This window comes from Lasiosphaeria miniovina (assembly GCF_030549165.1).
Source record: "Lasiosphaeria miniovina strain SMH2392-1A chromosome Unknown B0T26scaffold_1, whole genome shotgun sequence".
Lineage (NCBI taxonomy): Eukaryota > Fungi > Ascomycota > Sordariomycetes > Sordariales > Lasiosphaeriaceae > Lasiosphaeria > Lasiosphaeria miniovina.
The window spans coordinates 5,719,117-5,734,854 of record NW_026848220.1 but is presented as its reverse complement, the minus strand read 5'-3'; the positions used below and the strand labels follow the sequence as shown (position 1 = coordinate 5,734,854).

The following is a 15,738-nucleotide window of genomic DNA, read 5'->3' as shown; positions in this document are numbered from 1 at the left end:
CCTTGGAAACACATCTACGGGTACAATCGCGCTAGTTTTTGAGTCTCGTTTCGCCTCGTCTCACCTCGTCTTGCGCATCTCGTCTTGCGCATCTCGTCTTGCGCATCTCGTCTTGCGCATCTCGTCTTGCGCATCTTTCCTCGGAAACCCTGAAGACCACCTCTACAAAATCACGCCTCGCCTCGCCTCGCCTCGCCTCAGCCACCTACCTGCCCAGAAAACAAACACCCCAGATGGTCTTGGTATTCGGTATCGCGCGTCTCCAGCTCCGAGTTGAACGTGTGTAGGAGACGGTTTGCCTCTGGCCAGGCCAAACACGGCGACACCGGTTCTGCTTGGAGCCGCGGCCCATATTTATTTATAGCTGCTGCAGTCCCGCGCACTCTCCGACGGCAGTTTGTTTCCTCTCCGGCGGTTTGTTTCCCCTCCGGCGGCCATCTCTTTCTTTCTCCGACGGCGATTTCTTTCTCGGCTTTAAACCGCCCCAGCTACCGCCCCAACACCACCACCCTCCCCCTTCAGACTGACTCCCGGCGCAGTCGACGCTGCTGCTGCATAGCACACAGCACATCCTACGAACCAATTCGTCTGAACCTGTATCTCGGTCGTCCTACTGCACCTAAGCTCGCCCATCATGACCGTCTTCATTGCCTCGCTGTAAGTCTGCTGCTCCCACCCATCCCCTCGTACTCGCCATTGGCCCCTCTGCATGGCATTCCTGCCCTACAGGCAGCTTCTGTTCTCGAGATTGCAATGCATCGTAGCGCGGTTTGCGCAGATGGCTGACGCTGGTCCCTCCGGGATAGCTTCCTTCCTAAAACCGTCCACTTCACACTTCCCGGGACCCCCCCGCGCGGCTCGCACTCGGAGAAGAAGCAGCCTCCCCCCGCCGATGACAGATTCCCCCTCGAGAGACAGCCGAGCTTGTTCCAGCCGCAAGTCAACCTAACTACGCCCCCTCATACCCCGACCGAGGAGCGGAAGCGCGACGACCCCTTCACCAACGAGGATGGCCTGCGCATCCAGCTGCCGCCCCTCCAGCTCCCCGCCGACGGGCTCCGGGCCCCCATCGACCGGAACTCTCCCACGTGGGGCGGCCGCGCCGACCAGCCCAAGTCGCGCGCCAATTCGCCTCCTCCCCCCTCCATCCTGGAGAACATCCGGAACATACAGGCAAAGGCCAAGGAGCTGGGCCGCCAGGGCATAACTCAGCCGAGGACTCTCGTCAGGAGCGATAGCCACGACAGGGTCTTTGCCCACGCCAACTGGAAAGTCTCGAGCGCGGACCAGGGCAACGGCGGGCTGCGGAATGCTGCCGAGGCCGCTTCAAGAGAGGGCAAGCTGGGAGACTACACGTGGGTCGGGACGCTGGGCATGCCGACCGATGCCTTGCTCGGCACGCAGCAGCTGCAGGACATCGAGGACAGGCTAGCGACGGAGCACGACATGCTGACCGTCTTCTGCTCCGACAAGGACTTCGACGGCCACTACTCGCACTTTTGCAAGCAGATCCTTTGGCCCGTCTTCCACTACCAGATCCCCGACAACCCCAAGAGCAAGGCGTACGAGGACCACTCGTGGAAGTACTACGTCAACCTGAACCAGGCCTTCGCGGACAAGATTGTCAAGAACTGGAAGAGGGGGGATGTCGTCTGGGTCCACGACTACCACCTGCTGCTCGTGCCCGGCATGGTGCGCAAGAAGCTCCCCGACGCCAAGATCGGCTTCTTCCTGCACGTGGCATTTCCGTCGTCGGAGGTGTTCAGGTGCCTGGCCGTCCGGAAGGAGCTGCTCGAGGGCATGCTGGGCGCCAACCTGATCGGCTTCCAGATCCACGAGTACACCCGACACTTTCTGCAGACGTGCAGCCGCCTCCTTAGTGCCGAGGCTACGCCCGACGGGCTGCAGCTCGAGGACCGCTTCGTCGACGTGCTTAACTTGCCCATCGGCATCGACCCCGTGAGCCTCAGCCACCATCGCAAGGAGGACGAGGTCAAGAGGTGGCTGGACATAATGCGCGAGCGCTATGCCGGCAAGAAGCTCATCGTGGCCCGGGACAAGCTCGACCACGTCCGAGGGGTTCGGCAGAAGCTCCTCTCGTACGAGCTATTTCTTAATAAGAATCCCGAGTGGCGAGACAAGGTCGTGCTCATCCAGGTTGCGCTCTCTACTAGCGAGAAGAGCGAGCTGGATGCGACGGTCTCGGACATCGTGACGCGGGTCAACTCGTCGTGGGCCAACCTGGCATACCAGCCCGTCGTCTACCTGAAGCAGGACATTGACTACGCCCAGTACCTCGCGCTCCTGAGCATCGCCGACGCCCTCATGATCACGAGCCAGCGCGAGGGCATGAACCTGACGTCACACGAGTACCTCTTTTGCCAGGACGGAGAGATTGGCGACAAGAAGCACGGGTCCCTGATCCTGTCCGAGTTCACCGGCACGTCGTCCCTCTTTGGCGGCAACGAGCTGTCTGTCAACCCGTGGGACTACCGGGCCTGCGCCGAAGCCATCAGGACGGCGCTGGAGATGGGCGACAAGGAGAAGGAGCGGCGTTGGTCCAAGCTATACGAGGCAGTAAACCACCACACGGGCTCCCACTGGTTCACCGAGTTCATGTCCAGGCTGGACCGCGTCTACGAAGAGCAACACCGCCGCGACCAGACGTCGGTCCCGCGGCTCTCGATGAGCGCTCTCGGCCAGCAGTACAAGCGAACCGACCGGAGGCTTTTCATCCTCGACTTTGAAGGCACTCTGGTGAGCTGGGGACCCGTCAACCAGATCATTCCCGTCAGCCCTCAGGTAAGAAGACCCCCTCGCCTCTCCCCCCCTTCCCTCCCCTCGCCTCTCCCCCCTTCCCCCCCCCCTCCGCCTCTCCCCCACTTCCCCCCCCCTCGCCTCTCCCCCCCTTCCCCCCCCTCGCCCCACCCCACCCCCCTACTAACGCAGTGCACTGCACGCCTCGAGTGTTTGCGTGTGTTCTAACGTGGGTGTGGAACACAGCGCACTCTCGATGTGCTGAACGATCTTCTTCTCGATGACCGAAACACCATCTACGTCATGTCGGGCCGCCGGCCAGAGGAGCTGGACCGCCTGTTCCACCGCGTTCCCAACCTGGGGCTCATCGCCGAGAACGGCTGCTTCCTCAAAGACTGCGGCAGCTCGACGTGGACCGAGATGGCCGACTCCGAACAGATCCGGTCGTGGAAAGAGTCAGTCAAGAACATCCTGACGTACTACTTGGAGCGCACCCCGGGGGCGGAAATCGAAGACCGCCGTTGCTCCTTGATCTTCCACTACAAGTCTGCCGAGGACTACGAGGCAGCAATGCGGCAGGCCACGGATTGTGCTAGTCACATCAACGACGCGTGCGAGGAGCAACACGTGCATGCGATCCCCCTGGACGGTTGCGTGCTGGTCGAACCCATAGACTGGACCAAGACGACGGCGGCCGCGAGGATCTTTTCGGATCTGCAGGACGGCATGGCCCCCGACGAGAGGCACAAGTCACCCGTCGACTTCCTCATGGTGATAGGCGACGGCCGCGAGGACGAAAAGGTGTTCAAGTGGGCCAACTCTCTGGGCGGGGAGGGCATGGTCAAGGAGGTTGTCACGGTCAGCCTGGGAAGCCGGAATACCGAGGCAGCCGCCACTCTGACGCAGGGCGTAAGCGGTAAGCGCTTTGCCACTTTCCTCCCCTTTGTTCGTGTTGGCCAATGGCCAAGGTCCAAGCGAGACAGTCAGTGCTGACGGCCACAAAACAGGTGTCCTCATGGCGCTGCAGAAGCTGGCACAATCCGCGTAAGCAGTCGCCTCGTGATTTTAGCGCGCGCACTTGGACCTGGCGGTAATACCGCAGAGCCCGCTAGGTGTATCGTTATCGCCGCGGCGTATGCCACGCCGCCGACAGCCTCGGCCTCTTTCTTGGCCAGCCTGACTACGACGTGGGTTCTGTCCACTCTGCCATTGCCACTGCCTTATTCGCCTGCTAGTCCTTTTGCATGCCTGCCTCCGCCTGCCTGCCGCCTGCCTGCCGCCTGCCTGCTGCCTGCTCCCTGATCGAAAGCGCGCGTACACGCATTCTTACAAGACGTCTTCTGTTGCGTTGGATTGTGGCTTCATAGTTGCTTTCTTCTTTTTTCCTTTTCGTCTTGTCTTCTTTTCCTTGTCTTCTTTCCTTGTCTTCTTTTCCTTTTCTTCTTTTCCTTTTCTTCTTTTCCTTTTCTTCTCCTTTTCTTCTTTTCCTTTTCTTCTCCTTTTCTTCTTTTCCGATTCATCTCCATGTTTGTTGCCTGCTGCGAGTGAGCAACCCTGCTCAGCGGCAAGGTCCTGCGTCTTTTATCGTCGTGTCTTACTAGTGCTGTTGTGCGCAATTTGACCATGGCCTGCTTGTCCATCTGCCGTGAACTGATGAGGCCATTTCTGAACAGCAGGGCCGAATGGCGTCAGTATCTGGAGCTGAACACCTCTACGGTGTGGGGAAATGGGACGGGGTATAACATATGGACGGAAAAAGGACTCGAAGATTTCGGCCAAGACCGAGGCCTAGGAACGGAACCAGGTCCGGGCCCGCTGTTCAACCTCCAGCAGCCGCGCTTATCGAGGAGGAGACACACGGCGCAGGCCACCTACGCAACCTGCATCGTTTAAAACCAAACCTTGATAGGATGAATGCGAACTGCAAACGGCTTGTGTCGAGAGTGTCTCCAGCGAAGCAACCGAGCGGTGAGAGCGAGCATGGGGCCGGGTCCTTGAGGGGAGGACAAGAACGACGGAGGGCTAGTGTGGATGGATACTCGGGGCGGAATATAAAATACCATTTTAGACTTTTGTGGCGACATGGAGAGGGGAGGAGGAGAACCTTCCTGGCCTTGCTTTACCTTTCCTTACTCCGTCTGGGAGAGGGAAAAGGAAAGGCGGGAGGGTGAATTGACTCTGCAACATGGCTCACGCGACATTGCACTCACTCATGGATACGGTGTTGGCGGTACTTCTGTTTAGTTTAGTCCTGTATGATACGAAAAAAGCATATGACGTCTTGTTCTCGCTGGCTGCTTGCGTGCGTGACCGTAAGGGGGGCATGTATTTCCATCTGGTGCTGCTGTATCAATTAAGGTTTATTTCTTACCGAAGCTCATACCGTAATCTAATCCGATATCTTCTTTTTTTCCTGCTCTCTCAAGATAAGACTCTCTAGAAATGAAGTCCTTGGAGTAATACTAATGTCTTCTAGGATTATCCATATCTAGAAGCTTAATCGAGGCCGTGGGAGCGAGAGCTTAGACTGCGAAGTCGTCCACCGTCTCTAACTTTTAGCCTAACCTCTTCTTCGTTCTCTTCGTTCTCTTTTATAAGATACGGCTCGGGTAGACTAGCGAGCGGGCCGTTTGAGATTCGTTTTAAAGTTCCTCGTCTATATCGGAAGGGAAACAGGATAAGAAGAGATACGCTTTCTTATCCTAATTTTCGGCGAAGGCGGTTTGGTATTAAATGGACGGTAGAGAGTACGAGGACTCGTGCGTTGAATCGCGTATCTATAATTTAATAAGCATTTCTATACTTTTGAGGCTCTGCTCTACTCGCCTGCCGGTGACGGAGGCAGGTGGTCGAGACAAAGGTAGATAATATAGGGATAATAAAGGACGACTTGCACTTTCAGGAGCATATCTCTGGCCTACGACGCGTACTTTAAGGGCTCTCTGCTCTGCTTTGGATCGCCGAGACAAGGTAATCATTTAGCGATGTTTTCGATACCCCTATCTAAGATATTTAACTTTATAGAAGAGGGGGCCGTCCTTCTCTAGGCTTTTGCATATATTTATCCATCAAGGTCCTCGACATCTTGCTCGAGCTAGTGTATTAAGTTAGGGACCCAGGTTGTCGTATTGTAATTTCTTGTCGATACCGACACGAATTAAGCTCCCACCTAGCCTGGTAACTGCCTAGCCTGGTAGCCAGTGCCTAGCCTGGTAACCAGTGGATAATTAGCCGCGTTGTGCTGTCGGACAGCCACCTCCATTCCAGGTTTTGGTCCAGTTCGCTGAAGAAATCCGTCCACCCCCCATCCAGGTATTGGTCCAGCTCGCTGAAGAAATCCGTCCACCCCCCACAGCACCAAAGGCCACCCCGCATTGCGTCAGCCAATCTCGGCCCGCTCGCCGACAGCTGAGCTTGGCGATTCGATTTGGATGCAGGGCAAACAGGGCCAGGGCCAGGGCTGGGCGCGGTGCTGACCCCGCGACGTCCGCATATCGGAGTTGCGCACCCAGCCAGCCGTCCCCAGAAACAAGGGGGCGAAAATCCGAGGTCGTCGACTCACCTCATCTCACCTCACTCCGTCGGACAAGGCCATTCACCGACAAGTGTATTTGTTTGTCAGGTCAGGGTGTTTATTACTGGGTTCCATAATCGTCTCACACCGCTTAATTTGTGGCGCGGCGAGTTATTTTTTTGTTCAGAGAAAAAAGTAGAAAGCGGAAAGTGGAAAGTGGAAATCCTTGGTCTGTTCTGTTTCTTTTCCTCACGCCAAGCAAGTGACACACTCTCTCGCCTTCCAGCTTCCACCAAAAACCCCTTCAAACCGGACATCGTGACGCGCACATAGCAACGCAGCACAGCACAGCACAGCACAGCACAGCACAGCACAGCACAGCACAGTGACAATGGCGCCTTTCCCTCCTCCTCCAGTCAACACCATTGACTGGTCCAACGTGGGCTTCCGCGTGCGCGAAGGTGAGTCTCGTGCCCTTGTCGAGATTGGCTGCGAGTGAAGCCCGACACCGGGACACCCGCAGCCAGCTAGACACACGGAACAAAAGGGTGGCCACCGGCTGATGCGTGTGTGTGTGCGCAGTCAATGGCCACGTCGAGTCGCACTACTCGGTCAAGACGGGCACGTGGACGGCGCCCGTGTTCGTGACGGACCCCTACATGAAGATCCACGGCATGGCGCCGGCGCTCAACTACGGGCAGCAGGCGTACGAGGGCCTCAAGGCCTTCCGCCTGCCCGGCAACGACGTCATCTCCATCTTCCGGCCCGACCGCAACGCCGAGCGCCTGCAGCACAGCGCCGAGTTCATCAGCGTGCCGCCCGTGCCCACGGACCTGTTCCTGGCCGCCGTAAGGGGCGCCGTGGCCCTCAACGCCGAGTACGTGCCGCCGCACGAGACGGGCGCCGCCATGTACATCCGCCCGCAGGTCTACGGCAGCTCGGCCCAGCTCGGCCTCAACCCCCCGGAAGAGTACACCTTTTGCGTCTTCGTGCTGCCCACGGGCGTCTACCACGGCAGCCACCCCGTCAAGGCGCTGATCATGGACGACTTCGACCGCGCCGCCCCCAACGGCACCGGCAGCGCAAAGGTCGGCGGCAACTACGCCCCCGTGCTGCGCTGGAGCGAGCGCGCCCGCACCCAGGGCTATGGCATCACCCTGCACCTCGACAGCAAGCGTCACGAGGAGATTGACGAGTTCAGCACCAGCGGCTTCATCGGCGCGCTGGTCGACGGTGACGACGTCACCCTCGTCGTGCCCGACAGCAAGGCCGTCATCAACAGCGTCACCAGCGACAGCATCCAGCAGATCGCCAAGAGTTTCGGCTGGAAGGTGGAGAAGCGGCCGGTAAGCACGCCTCCTTTTCTCCAACAACCTGCAGTTCTCTTCTCGCCAAACCTGCAGTTCTCTTCTCGCTGAACCTGCAGTTCTCTTCTCCCCAAACCCTGCTGACAGTCAAACACAACAACAGATCAACTACTCGGAGCTGCCCAGCTTCACCGAGGTTATGGCCGCCGGCACGGCGGCGGCGCTGGTGCCGATCCGCTCCATCACGCGGCGCGTGGCTGCTGCTGGCGCCTCGCAGCAGCAGGAGGCGCACGCGCGCGTGGCGCTCGAGGACGGCCAGGAGACGGTCACGTACATCCCGGCCGACGTGGACGAGGCCGGCGCGCTGTGCGCCAAGCTGCTCGCCAAGCTGCAGGGCATCCAGCTGGGCCGCGAGGACGACCGGTTCGGCTGGCGCTTTCTCGTCGGCGAGAGCGACGCCAAGGCCATCCTGGGCAGCGTTGCTGCTGATCCTGCTGGTGATACCAACGGGCAGACGATCGACCAGCTTGACTAGAGGTCGCTGGTCATGTTTTACATGATCTAGACCACCCCCCCTTTAATTTGGGGACCGAGCGCTAGATCGTGGACTGCCCCGTTTTGTTTTCGCGCTGGACGAGGAGGGGTGGGACGCCATGCATCCTTCTAGGGTGGCCGTGGGTGTGGGTAGAGAAGAAATTCCAGGTGATGGGATTGTGTAAAAATGCGAGGGGTGGGAGAGCAACTAAAAAAAAAAGGTGGAAGTGGAGAGATAACTGCCAATGGAAGTAAGCAAGCCACACCGGGTTCCCGAGAGACTGGGAGGGTGAGGTGGGAAAACAAGGTCGAAGGACGGCACGCGACCACGACATCCGATGGTTTAGACGGTCGGAGTTTTAGACCAGAAAACACACATAAAGATCGGGAAAAGCACTGTCACTTTCTTGCTGTTATTGGATGCCACTGCTGCTGCGTGTTGGTCGTTTGTGCATCTTCCGCCATCTTGGCGAGTTTTGTTGCGGAGTGCAGGAGGAAGAGAGATATGGACTTGGATTGGGTGGGTGAGTGGGCAACTGCACCTTACAACGGCAGTGTTACCGACGCTAAAGTAGTGTGGTGTGAAAGTAGTGTGGTAAGTAGTGTGGTGTGAAAGTAGTGTGGTAAGTAGTGTGGTGGAAAGTAGTGTGGTGTGAAAGTAGTGTAGTGGAAAGTAGTGTGGTGTGAAAGTAGTGTAGTGGAAAGTAGGTGGTGTGGTGTGGTTGGTGTCCTCGAGGCCGGCCAAGCCCCGGGCAATGCCGACTCGGATGTGCCATAGAGACCAGGGCGCGAGACCCGAGAGCTACTCGCTGCCAACTTCGGGCATGCAGGAAGCACGGTCGTATCGCCGGCCGGTCGTTGTTCTAGCCGCCAATCGTGCCGCTGGAGGCACTACACACTTCGTTGAACTCGCAGGACCTCAGTCTGCGCGTTTGGGTCTTGGCCCGTTCTTCGACACGGAGATCTGAATAGTAGCCGGGTCCACGTCTTCGCTTTCCGCTTCGCCATCTTGTTGCCCTTGTTGCATGTCTCAGCCGAGCTGGCTTGGCTGGGTGCCGCCGAGGACGATGCTCGCGGTGGCCCAGATGTCTCCAGCTGACAGTCTGCGGTGAAGACTGCGGTGAAGGCTGCGGTGAAGGCTGCGGTGAAGGCCGACTTGAGCTGCCAGGAAGACAATTGGGCAAAAACAACACCAACAGAGAAAGGCGAGGATATCTTTAGCCTGGGTCGCAGATGCATCTGCATAGAAGCCGTTGAGCTCCGGGCGAACACGTCCTCGCTTCTCGGTTCTGCAACGGGGTCGACCAGGAGGTTCATCACCAGGGGCCATGTTTCCTCCCGGTGGTGGAATATCGGGAACCATGGCGTATTGTTCGACTGCCGATCCATCCTGGCCGTCTGTTATCATCTTGGACTACAAATTTCGAGTTAACATTCTCTTGTAGTCATCCTTGGTTGTCTTGGCATAGACTATAGCTTCTCCCCCTCTTGATACATGTTTCTAGTGATTTACCGCTCCTTCTCGTGAAGCTGAGAATCTCCGCAAGTATTGTCAAGTCATCTTTCTCATTGTCCTCTTCCGGAAAACGAGCGTTGGATTTCTTCACGCGTGTATCCCAATTATCTCTTGTCTTTTTGGAAATCTCCGAGGAGCCCGTATTATGACTCTATTTCTCGCAAAATAGGTATAACTGTTCGGCACCGTGCCAGCCCCGGGGCCAACAACCCAAAAACCAACGTGCCCGGCATCATCCTGAACACGAGCCTGTCCGTGGCCGGCGGTCCAACCGGTGGTTTGGGTGGTGAACCCCCACGAATAGAGGTATTAAATGGCACTTGCATCTTTGCCAAATAACTCTACCTAGTGACGAGTCTTGTGCGACTAAGAGCGTCGTGATATTGAGCCCGGTCACAGAAGATAGGTAAACTCGGCCGCCGAGATCTGCAGTGACATGGTGATGCATGGTAAGGAGTGTGGTGCATGGTAAGGGGTGCCTTTCTCTGACTTGCTGATGACTTCCAATTATTGGCAGACACTGTTCCTCGATCGTCTTCGAACTTCATCCTCGTGTCATAGCCCCCTGATATTTGCCCGCCGTCGTCAACTGGCCAATGCCTATTGCACAGACGCCACGAAAAACGATCTTGCGGCCGCACTGAAAGGCCAAGCAGCGCCGCAACCCACCACCTTTTGTCCGGAAGTTCCAAGAATTGGAAACAACACCAGCCAGCCAATAATGGCTCTTGCCTTGCACCATCCACCAATTCTTCCCAATGCTTCTTGACCTGCATGCCGGTTTGGTTTGGAGCCCCCTCCCCCTCCCCCGCGCGGCGGTCATAGCTCCCGTACCGTTGCGTTATCGTCCTATCGGGGAGCGTGCCTGCTAGAGCTGCCCCTCAACCCCACGGAATCCTCCGCCGTAGCTGCACCTTCCGTCCCAGCTTCCATTGCAACTGTCCGGCCTAGCCAATGCACGAGCACGGACAAGACGCAACCTAATTGACTTACGAAAGGGAAAATGGAAGCCATACATCACTCGTCGTTCCTTCCTCGACATGTATCCGGCCAAGCTCTCTGGCTGCAAGTTGCAAAGCTCCAGATGCTGACCGCGCGTCTTTAGTAGGGCAAGGCCCTTCCATTCAATGCTCAGGTGCTATAAACCCCTCACCCACGGCAAGGGCGAGGGCCTCTCCCGCATGCCGCCTCACCTCCCTCGGGCCATTCGTCTTTCTAGTTCGAGCTCGCCTGAGGCGGGCTTTCAAGTTCAATTCCCCCTCGCACCCTCAGAGGCTCTTTCCTCTTTGAAGAGCTGGGCTATCAACACTTTCCTTTTGCGTGCTCCTCCATCCCATCCTTCCTCAGGCTTGGCGCTGAGGGCCATCCCATCCCGACCATACGAACGTGCCTTCCACATGAGGTGCCTTCCACATGAGGTGCCTGAGGTGCCTTCCACATGAGCGTGCCTTCGCAGCCCATGAAGCGCTGTGGGACGGAAGCCCAACCTGGCCTCTTCGACACCGGAGATTGACAATCGTCAGCCCGGCCAAAGTTGCAATCTCGCAGACCGCCAGCGCGAATTGTCGTTATTAAAACAAGCAACTGGAAACTTGCGGCTCTCACCCACACGTTTTGCTAGCGGCGGCGTGATAGGTCTCTCTCGGCAATGCGACGAAAAAGCTTGGGCTGCCAAGATGTTCTTGGCGCTGCGGGTGCCCTGTTGATTGATTTTTCCACTATGCGATTCGCTCTCGGCAGCAGGCTATCATAAACTGGCTGGCAAGCATAACGGCATCCGGTTTGTTCCCTCTTCGAAATCGTCGTCTCGTCCCCACGCAACGCTTTGCTCGCCAGTCGACGAAATATGACAGTGTCTGGGAGCCCAGGGTAGCCCGAAAGAAGAACGGGGCTCAGCCTAACGGCCGATATTGCGCAGGCGAAACATGCTGTTGCCCCTCTGACATCCCTCTGACATGTGCCCTCTCGGTGGCTGACCCGATTGAAACCGGTTGTGAGATTAAGCTTCCCCCAATGCTCCGCTGGGCGCCGGCTTACTGACGGCGGGGTAGTGGCTCGGGCTAGCATGGACCGGGCTGCGACTCTGGAGAGGACTTTGTAGGGGTCTCTTTGTTCTCTCCCGCTATCCATCCGTCTCCTTTTGCCCCCGTCTCGCAAAAGCTGTCGTCTTTGTGATCATGGCCCAGGAAGGAAAGCTGCCGTGCAGCAAATTGCAGCAAATTGCAAGCGGCAAGGCCGTCAAAGACTTTGGGCGAGAGAGGCCTTTCCCACCCACCTTCCACCTCAATTCATGGCAGCCCGAGTTGCGGCTCTCCACCCGTCCATTCTCGTCCCTAGCTTCGGGGTTGGTCCGTTCTTGCCATGACTTGGGTGCAGATTATGCAGCTACGGGTCCGCAGCTCAATTCCTGGTCGGCTGCACTGCGCTCCTTTCGCCCTTCAGACGAGAACTGGTCGGAAGACAGTCTAGCTCGTGTGTGATACCCCACCACCGCAACCACGCTCTCAGAGGCGTTGGTACCCTCTAGCTCCTAGCATAGCACCACTAGTTAGCTAAAAAAAAAAATGCTGACGTAGGAAAGTCCGGTCTAGGATCAGAGGATCAGCAAATATATCTCGCATACTTTATCTACCCACGAGATATCCCCTCTCCAACCCTCCGCACCCCTCGTGTTCTGTGTCGGCCACAGCCATGTTCGTGTGGACCGTGAGCAACTGAGCTTTGTAGGTCTTGCTCGACTTGACGCCGGCATCTCGGCCCACGCATTCCCCGTCACTGCTTTGGTCAAGCCCGACCCGACTGTTAATGCTCAAGACCCCCCGGAAATAAATCCTTCGGAAATAATGGAGGTCCCGAAATCCTCGGTGCCCGGGCCAACTCCGGCGCCGGCAACCATCAAAATTGACGAGGACTCCCTACTCCGCGCACCCGATCCCAGTTCCAGTGGCAATTCTACCGCAGTCTCGGCCTTGGCCGGCGGGATTTACCACACCCGCAGCATCTCGCGGGCATCATTCGACAGGCGAAGTGTTAGTCGCATTTCACGCGACCGCCGTGCCGACCACGATGTCGAGGAAGGTGACGACTGGCGGAACATCGATGGCAAGAAGAAACAGATATTCCGTGGCAAGACGCTGCTTTGGTATTTTCTCATATGCGCTTGTGTGATAGGGGATTTCTCACGAGTTCACGCTGACAGGCTCGCAGGCTGGCGTACCAGTCGGTAGGCGTCATCTACGGTGATATCGGAACAAGCCCGCTCTACGTCTACTCGTCGACGTTTTCGGACACGCCAACATACGATGACCTTGTCCAGACACTCTCTGTCATCATCTGGTCTCTAACCATTATGGTGACGTTCAAATACGTCTTCATCATCCTCCACGCCGACAACGAGGGCGAAGGAGGCACATTCAGCTGCTACTCCCTGCTCACGAGATTTGTGAGTGCATCTTGCCATCACCTCGAATCAAATCGTGCTATCTCTTCCACATGGACACTCACACATGGCTCAGGTCAATATTACCAACCGAGATCCTCGAGAGGAGGTCACGGTGCGCATGGAGAGGCATCTGTCTCAGGACCTTGGACCGCCCAACCGCCTGCTGCGGGTCAAGATTGAAAAAAGCAAATTCACCCACGTCTTGCTCAAGACGATCGGCGTGCTGGCCGTTTCTATGGTCATGTCGGATGGCGTTCTGACGCCGGCCCAGTCGGTCCTCGGCGCAGTGCAGGGATTGAAAGTCGTCAGCTCGAGCATCTCGAGCGCCACCATCGTTGGCACGTCGTGCGGCATCCTGATCCTGCTCTTCGCCATCCAGCCACTCGGTACTACGAAACTGGCCGCCTCGTTTGCCCCGATCGTCATCATCTGGCTCGGATTCAACGGCGCTTTCGGCATCTACAACCTCGTCAAGTTCGATTGGAGCGTCCTCAAGGCCTTCAGCCCGTATTTCGCCATCCAATTCTTTGTCCAGAACAAGCAAGACGGCTGGCGTATGCTCGGCGGCATCTTGCTTGCCTTCACCGGCGTCGAGGCCCTCTTCGCCGACCTAGGCGCTTTCAGCATGCGCGCGATCCAGCTCAGCTGGATGTGCTACACGTACCCCTGCCTGCTGCTGGCCTACATTGGCCAGGCCGCCTTCATCAGCGTCCACCCTGATGCGTACACGAACCCGTTTTTCAACTCGGTGCCCCCCGGCATGCTGTATCCCAGCCTCGTCGTGGCCGTGCTCGCGGCCATTGTCGCCAGCCAAGCCATGATAACGGCCACGTTCCAGCTCATCAGCCAGATCATGAAGCTGTCCTACTGCCCGCAGGTCAAGGTGGTGCACACGTCGCGGGTATTCCACGGCCACATCTACGTCCCCTTCCTGAACTGGCTGCTCATGCTGGGCTCCATTCTCGTCACGGCCGTCTACAGCGACACGACGCGCCTCGGCAACGCGTACGGCGTGTGCGTCATGTTCGTCACCTTCTTCGACACGTCCATGGTGACGCTGGTCTCGCTGCTCGTCTGGAAGCTCTCGCCCCTGCTGGTATTCCTTCCGTGGCTGTGCTTCGCCTCGATCGACGGCCTGTATCTCTCGTCGGCGTTGAACAAGGTGCCCGACGGTGCCTGGTTCACGCTCACGCTGGCCGGCATCCTCACCTCGCTCTTCCTGCTGTGGCGATTCGGTAAGGAGACCCAGTGGCGCGCCGAAGCCGAGGACCGGTTCCGGCCCGCGCACCTGGTGCAGAAGGACGAGGACAACAAGCTGCGTCTGACGGACAGGTGGGGTGGCGACGCGCTGAGCGTCATCCGCGGGCTGGGTATCTACTTTGACAAGACGGGCGTGCTAACGCCCGCCGTCTTCACGCACTTCGTCAGCAAGTTCGTCGCCGTGCCCGAGATCGCCGTCTTCTTCCACTTGCACCCCGTCGAGGTACCCACGGTCCCGGCCGAGCAGCGCTACTCCGTGTCGCGCTTCACGGCCGTGCCTGGCTGCTACCGCCTCGTCATCAAGCACGGCTTCATGGACGAGGTCATCAGTCCCGACCTCGCGGCACTCATCTACGAGCAAGTGCGCAAGGGCATCATCCGCCAGGCCGCCGAGAAGCTGGAGCTCGTGGAGAAGACCGTCGACCACGACCCCGACGGCGACCACGACGGCGACGGCGGCGGCGACACCGAAAAGGCAGCAGCATCATCGGGCGCTCAACCCGTCGCAGACGCGACGGAAAGCAGCAGCGCATCGACCGGGAATGGGAACCTCGAGAAGCGCCCCCTCGCCGCGCTGCCGCCGCTCGAGCTGCGCGATAGCGCCGTGGCGGCCGAGCTGGCGCGCCTCGACCGCGCTTACGCGGCCAAGATCATGTACATTGTCGGCAAGGAGCAGATGCGCGTCAGGGGCACGTCGTCCATTGGCCGCCGCGTCGTGTTGTCCGTGTTCCTGTGGATCCGCGACAACACGCGCGCCAAGATCGCCAACCTGCGCCTCGCTATGGACAGGGTCGTCGAGGTCGGCTTCATCAAGGAGATATGACACGCGCTGCGTGTGGAGGGGGGTTGTTGGATGTGGGTGGAAGTTTTGGGTGGAAGTTGCGAGGCAAGGCAAGGCAAAGTCAGGGGGGATTTCTGATTAGCATAACGCGATTCGGGCATTTCATAGTAACCAACTACTGGATCGAGAACGAGCTTGGAATGGAGAGCGCGTGGCCACGGCCTTGTTTTTGTTCATGTTGACGATGGTGGTGGCTGATTCTCTGGATATACGAGCCATCCATAGTGACACTACAAGATGGCCAGAACGATACGACGCAGGCAGATGCATCTTCTGCTCCTTGCTGAACCCTATAAAATGGGAGCCGGGGAGCACTCGGTAGTCTGGACATGGTAACGACTCCCTTATCAAGTTTCTACTTTTGGCCATCCCGAGCCTCTAAACCCGTCCCATGCATGCATGTCCTCGGCTTTTGATGTGCAGTCTCTCGTCCTTGTATGCAGGCATAGCATAACGGCAGTGTAATCAGTGACACCCCACGCGTCGTTTGATAGGGAGAGCCACGGACAGGAAGAGAGCCACCGGCAGGAAGAGAGCCACCGACAGGAAGAGACGGCTGCCAAAGAT

The 15,738-nt window shown here is 57.9% G+C and overlaps 4 protein-coding genes across 4 annotated transcripts; 3 read left to right on the top strand and 1 right to left on the bottom strand.

Annotated features, from left to right (window-relative positions):
• Nucleotides 1–634: 634 nt before the first annotated feature.
• B0T26DRAFT_635136 (glycosyltransferase family 20 protein) lies at nucleotides 635–3,750 on the top strand (the record flags this gene model as incomplete). Its single annotated transcript, XM_060436694.1, has 3 exons — nucleotides 635–657; nucleotides 807–2,802; nucleotides 3,004–3,750. 3 exons carry the CDS (start codon nucleotides 635–637, stop codon nucleotides 3,748–3,750), a joined length of 2,766 nt encoding a protein of 921 aa, XP_060303468.1.
• A 2,912-nt stretch (nucleotides 3,751–6,662) lies between these two features.
• Nucleotides 6,663–8,113, top strand: B0T26DRAFT_737210 (aminotransferase; the record flags this gene model as incomplete). The annotated part of the gene is made up of 3 exons (XM_060443417.1): nucleotides 6,663–6,732; nucleotides 6,854–7,617; nucleotides 7,742–8,113. The coding sequence occupies 3 exons, from the start codon at nucleotides 6,663–6,665 to the stop codon at nucleotides 8,111–8,113; spliced, it is 1,206 nt and encodes a 401-aa protein (XP_060303467.1).
• An 890-nt stretch (nucleotides 8,114–9,003) lies between these two features.
• B0T26DRAFT_670866 (uncharacterized protein) lies at nucleotides 9,004–9,501 on the bottom strand (the record flags this gene model as incomplete). Its single annotated transcript, XM_060439236.1, has 1 exon — nucleotides 9,004–9,501. One exon carries the CDS (start codon nucleotides 9,499–9,501, stop codon nucleotides 9,004–9,006), a length of 498 nt encoding a protein of 165 aa, XP_060303466.1.
• Nucleotides 9,502–12,471: 2,970 nt separating this feature from the next.
• B0T26DRAFT_631626 (potassium transporter-domain-containing protein) lies at nucleotides 12,472–15,153 on the top strand (the record flags this gene model as incomplete). Its single annotated transcript, XM_060436370.1, has 3 exons — nucleotides 12,472–12,770; nucleotides 12,836–13,070; nucleotides 13,144–15,153. 3 exons carry the CDS (start codon nucleotides 12,472–12,474, stop codon nucleotides 15,151–15,153), a joined length of 2,544 nt encoding a protein of 847 aa, XP_060303465.1.
• Between the last annotated feature and the right edge of the window lie 585 nt (nucleotides 15,154–15,738).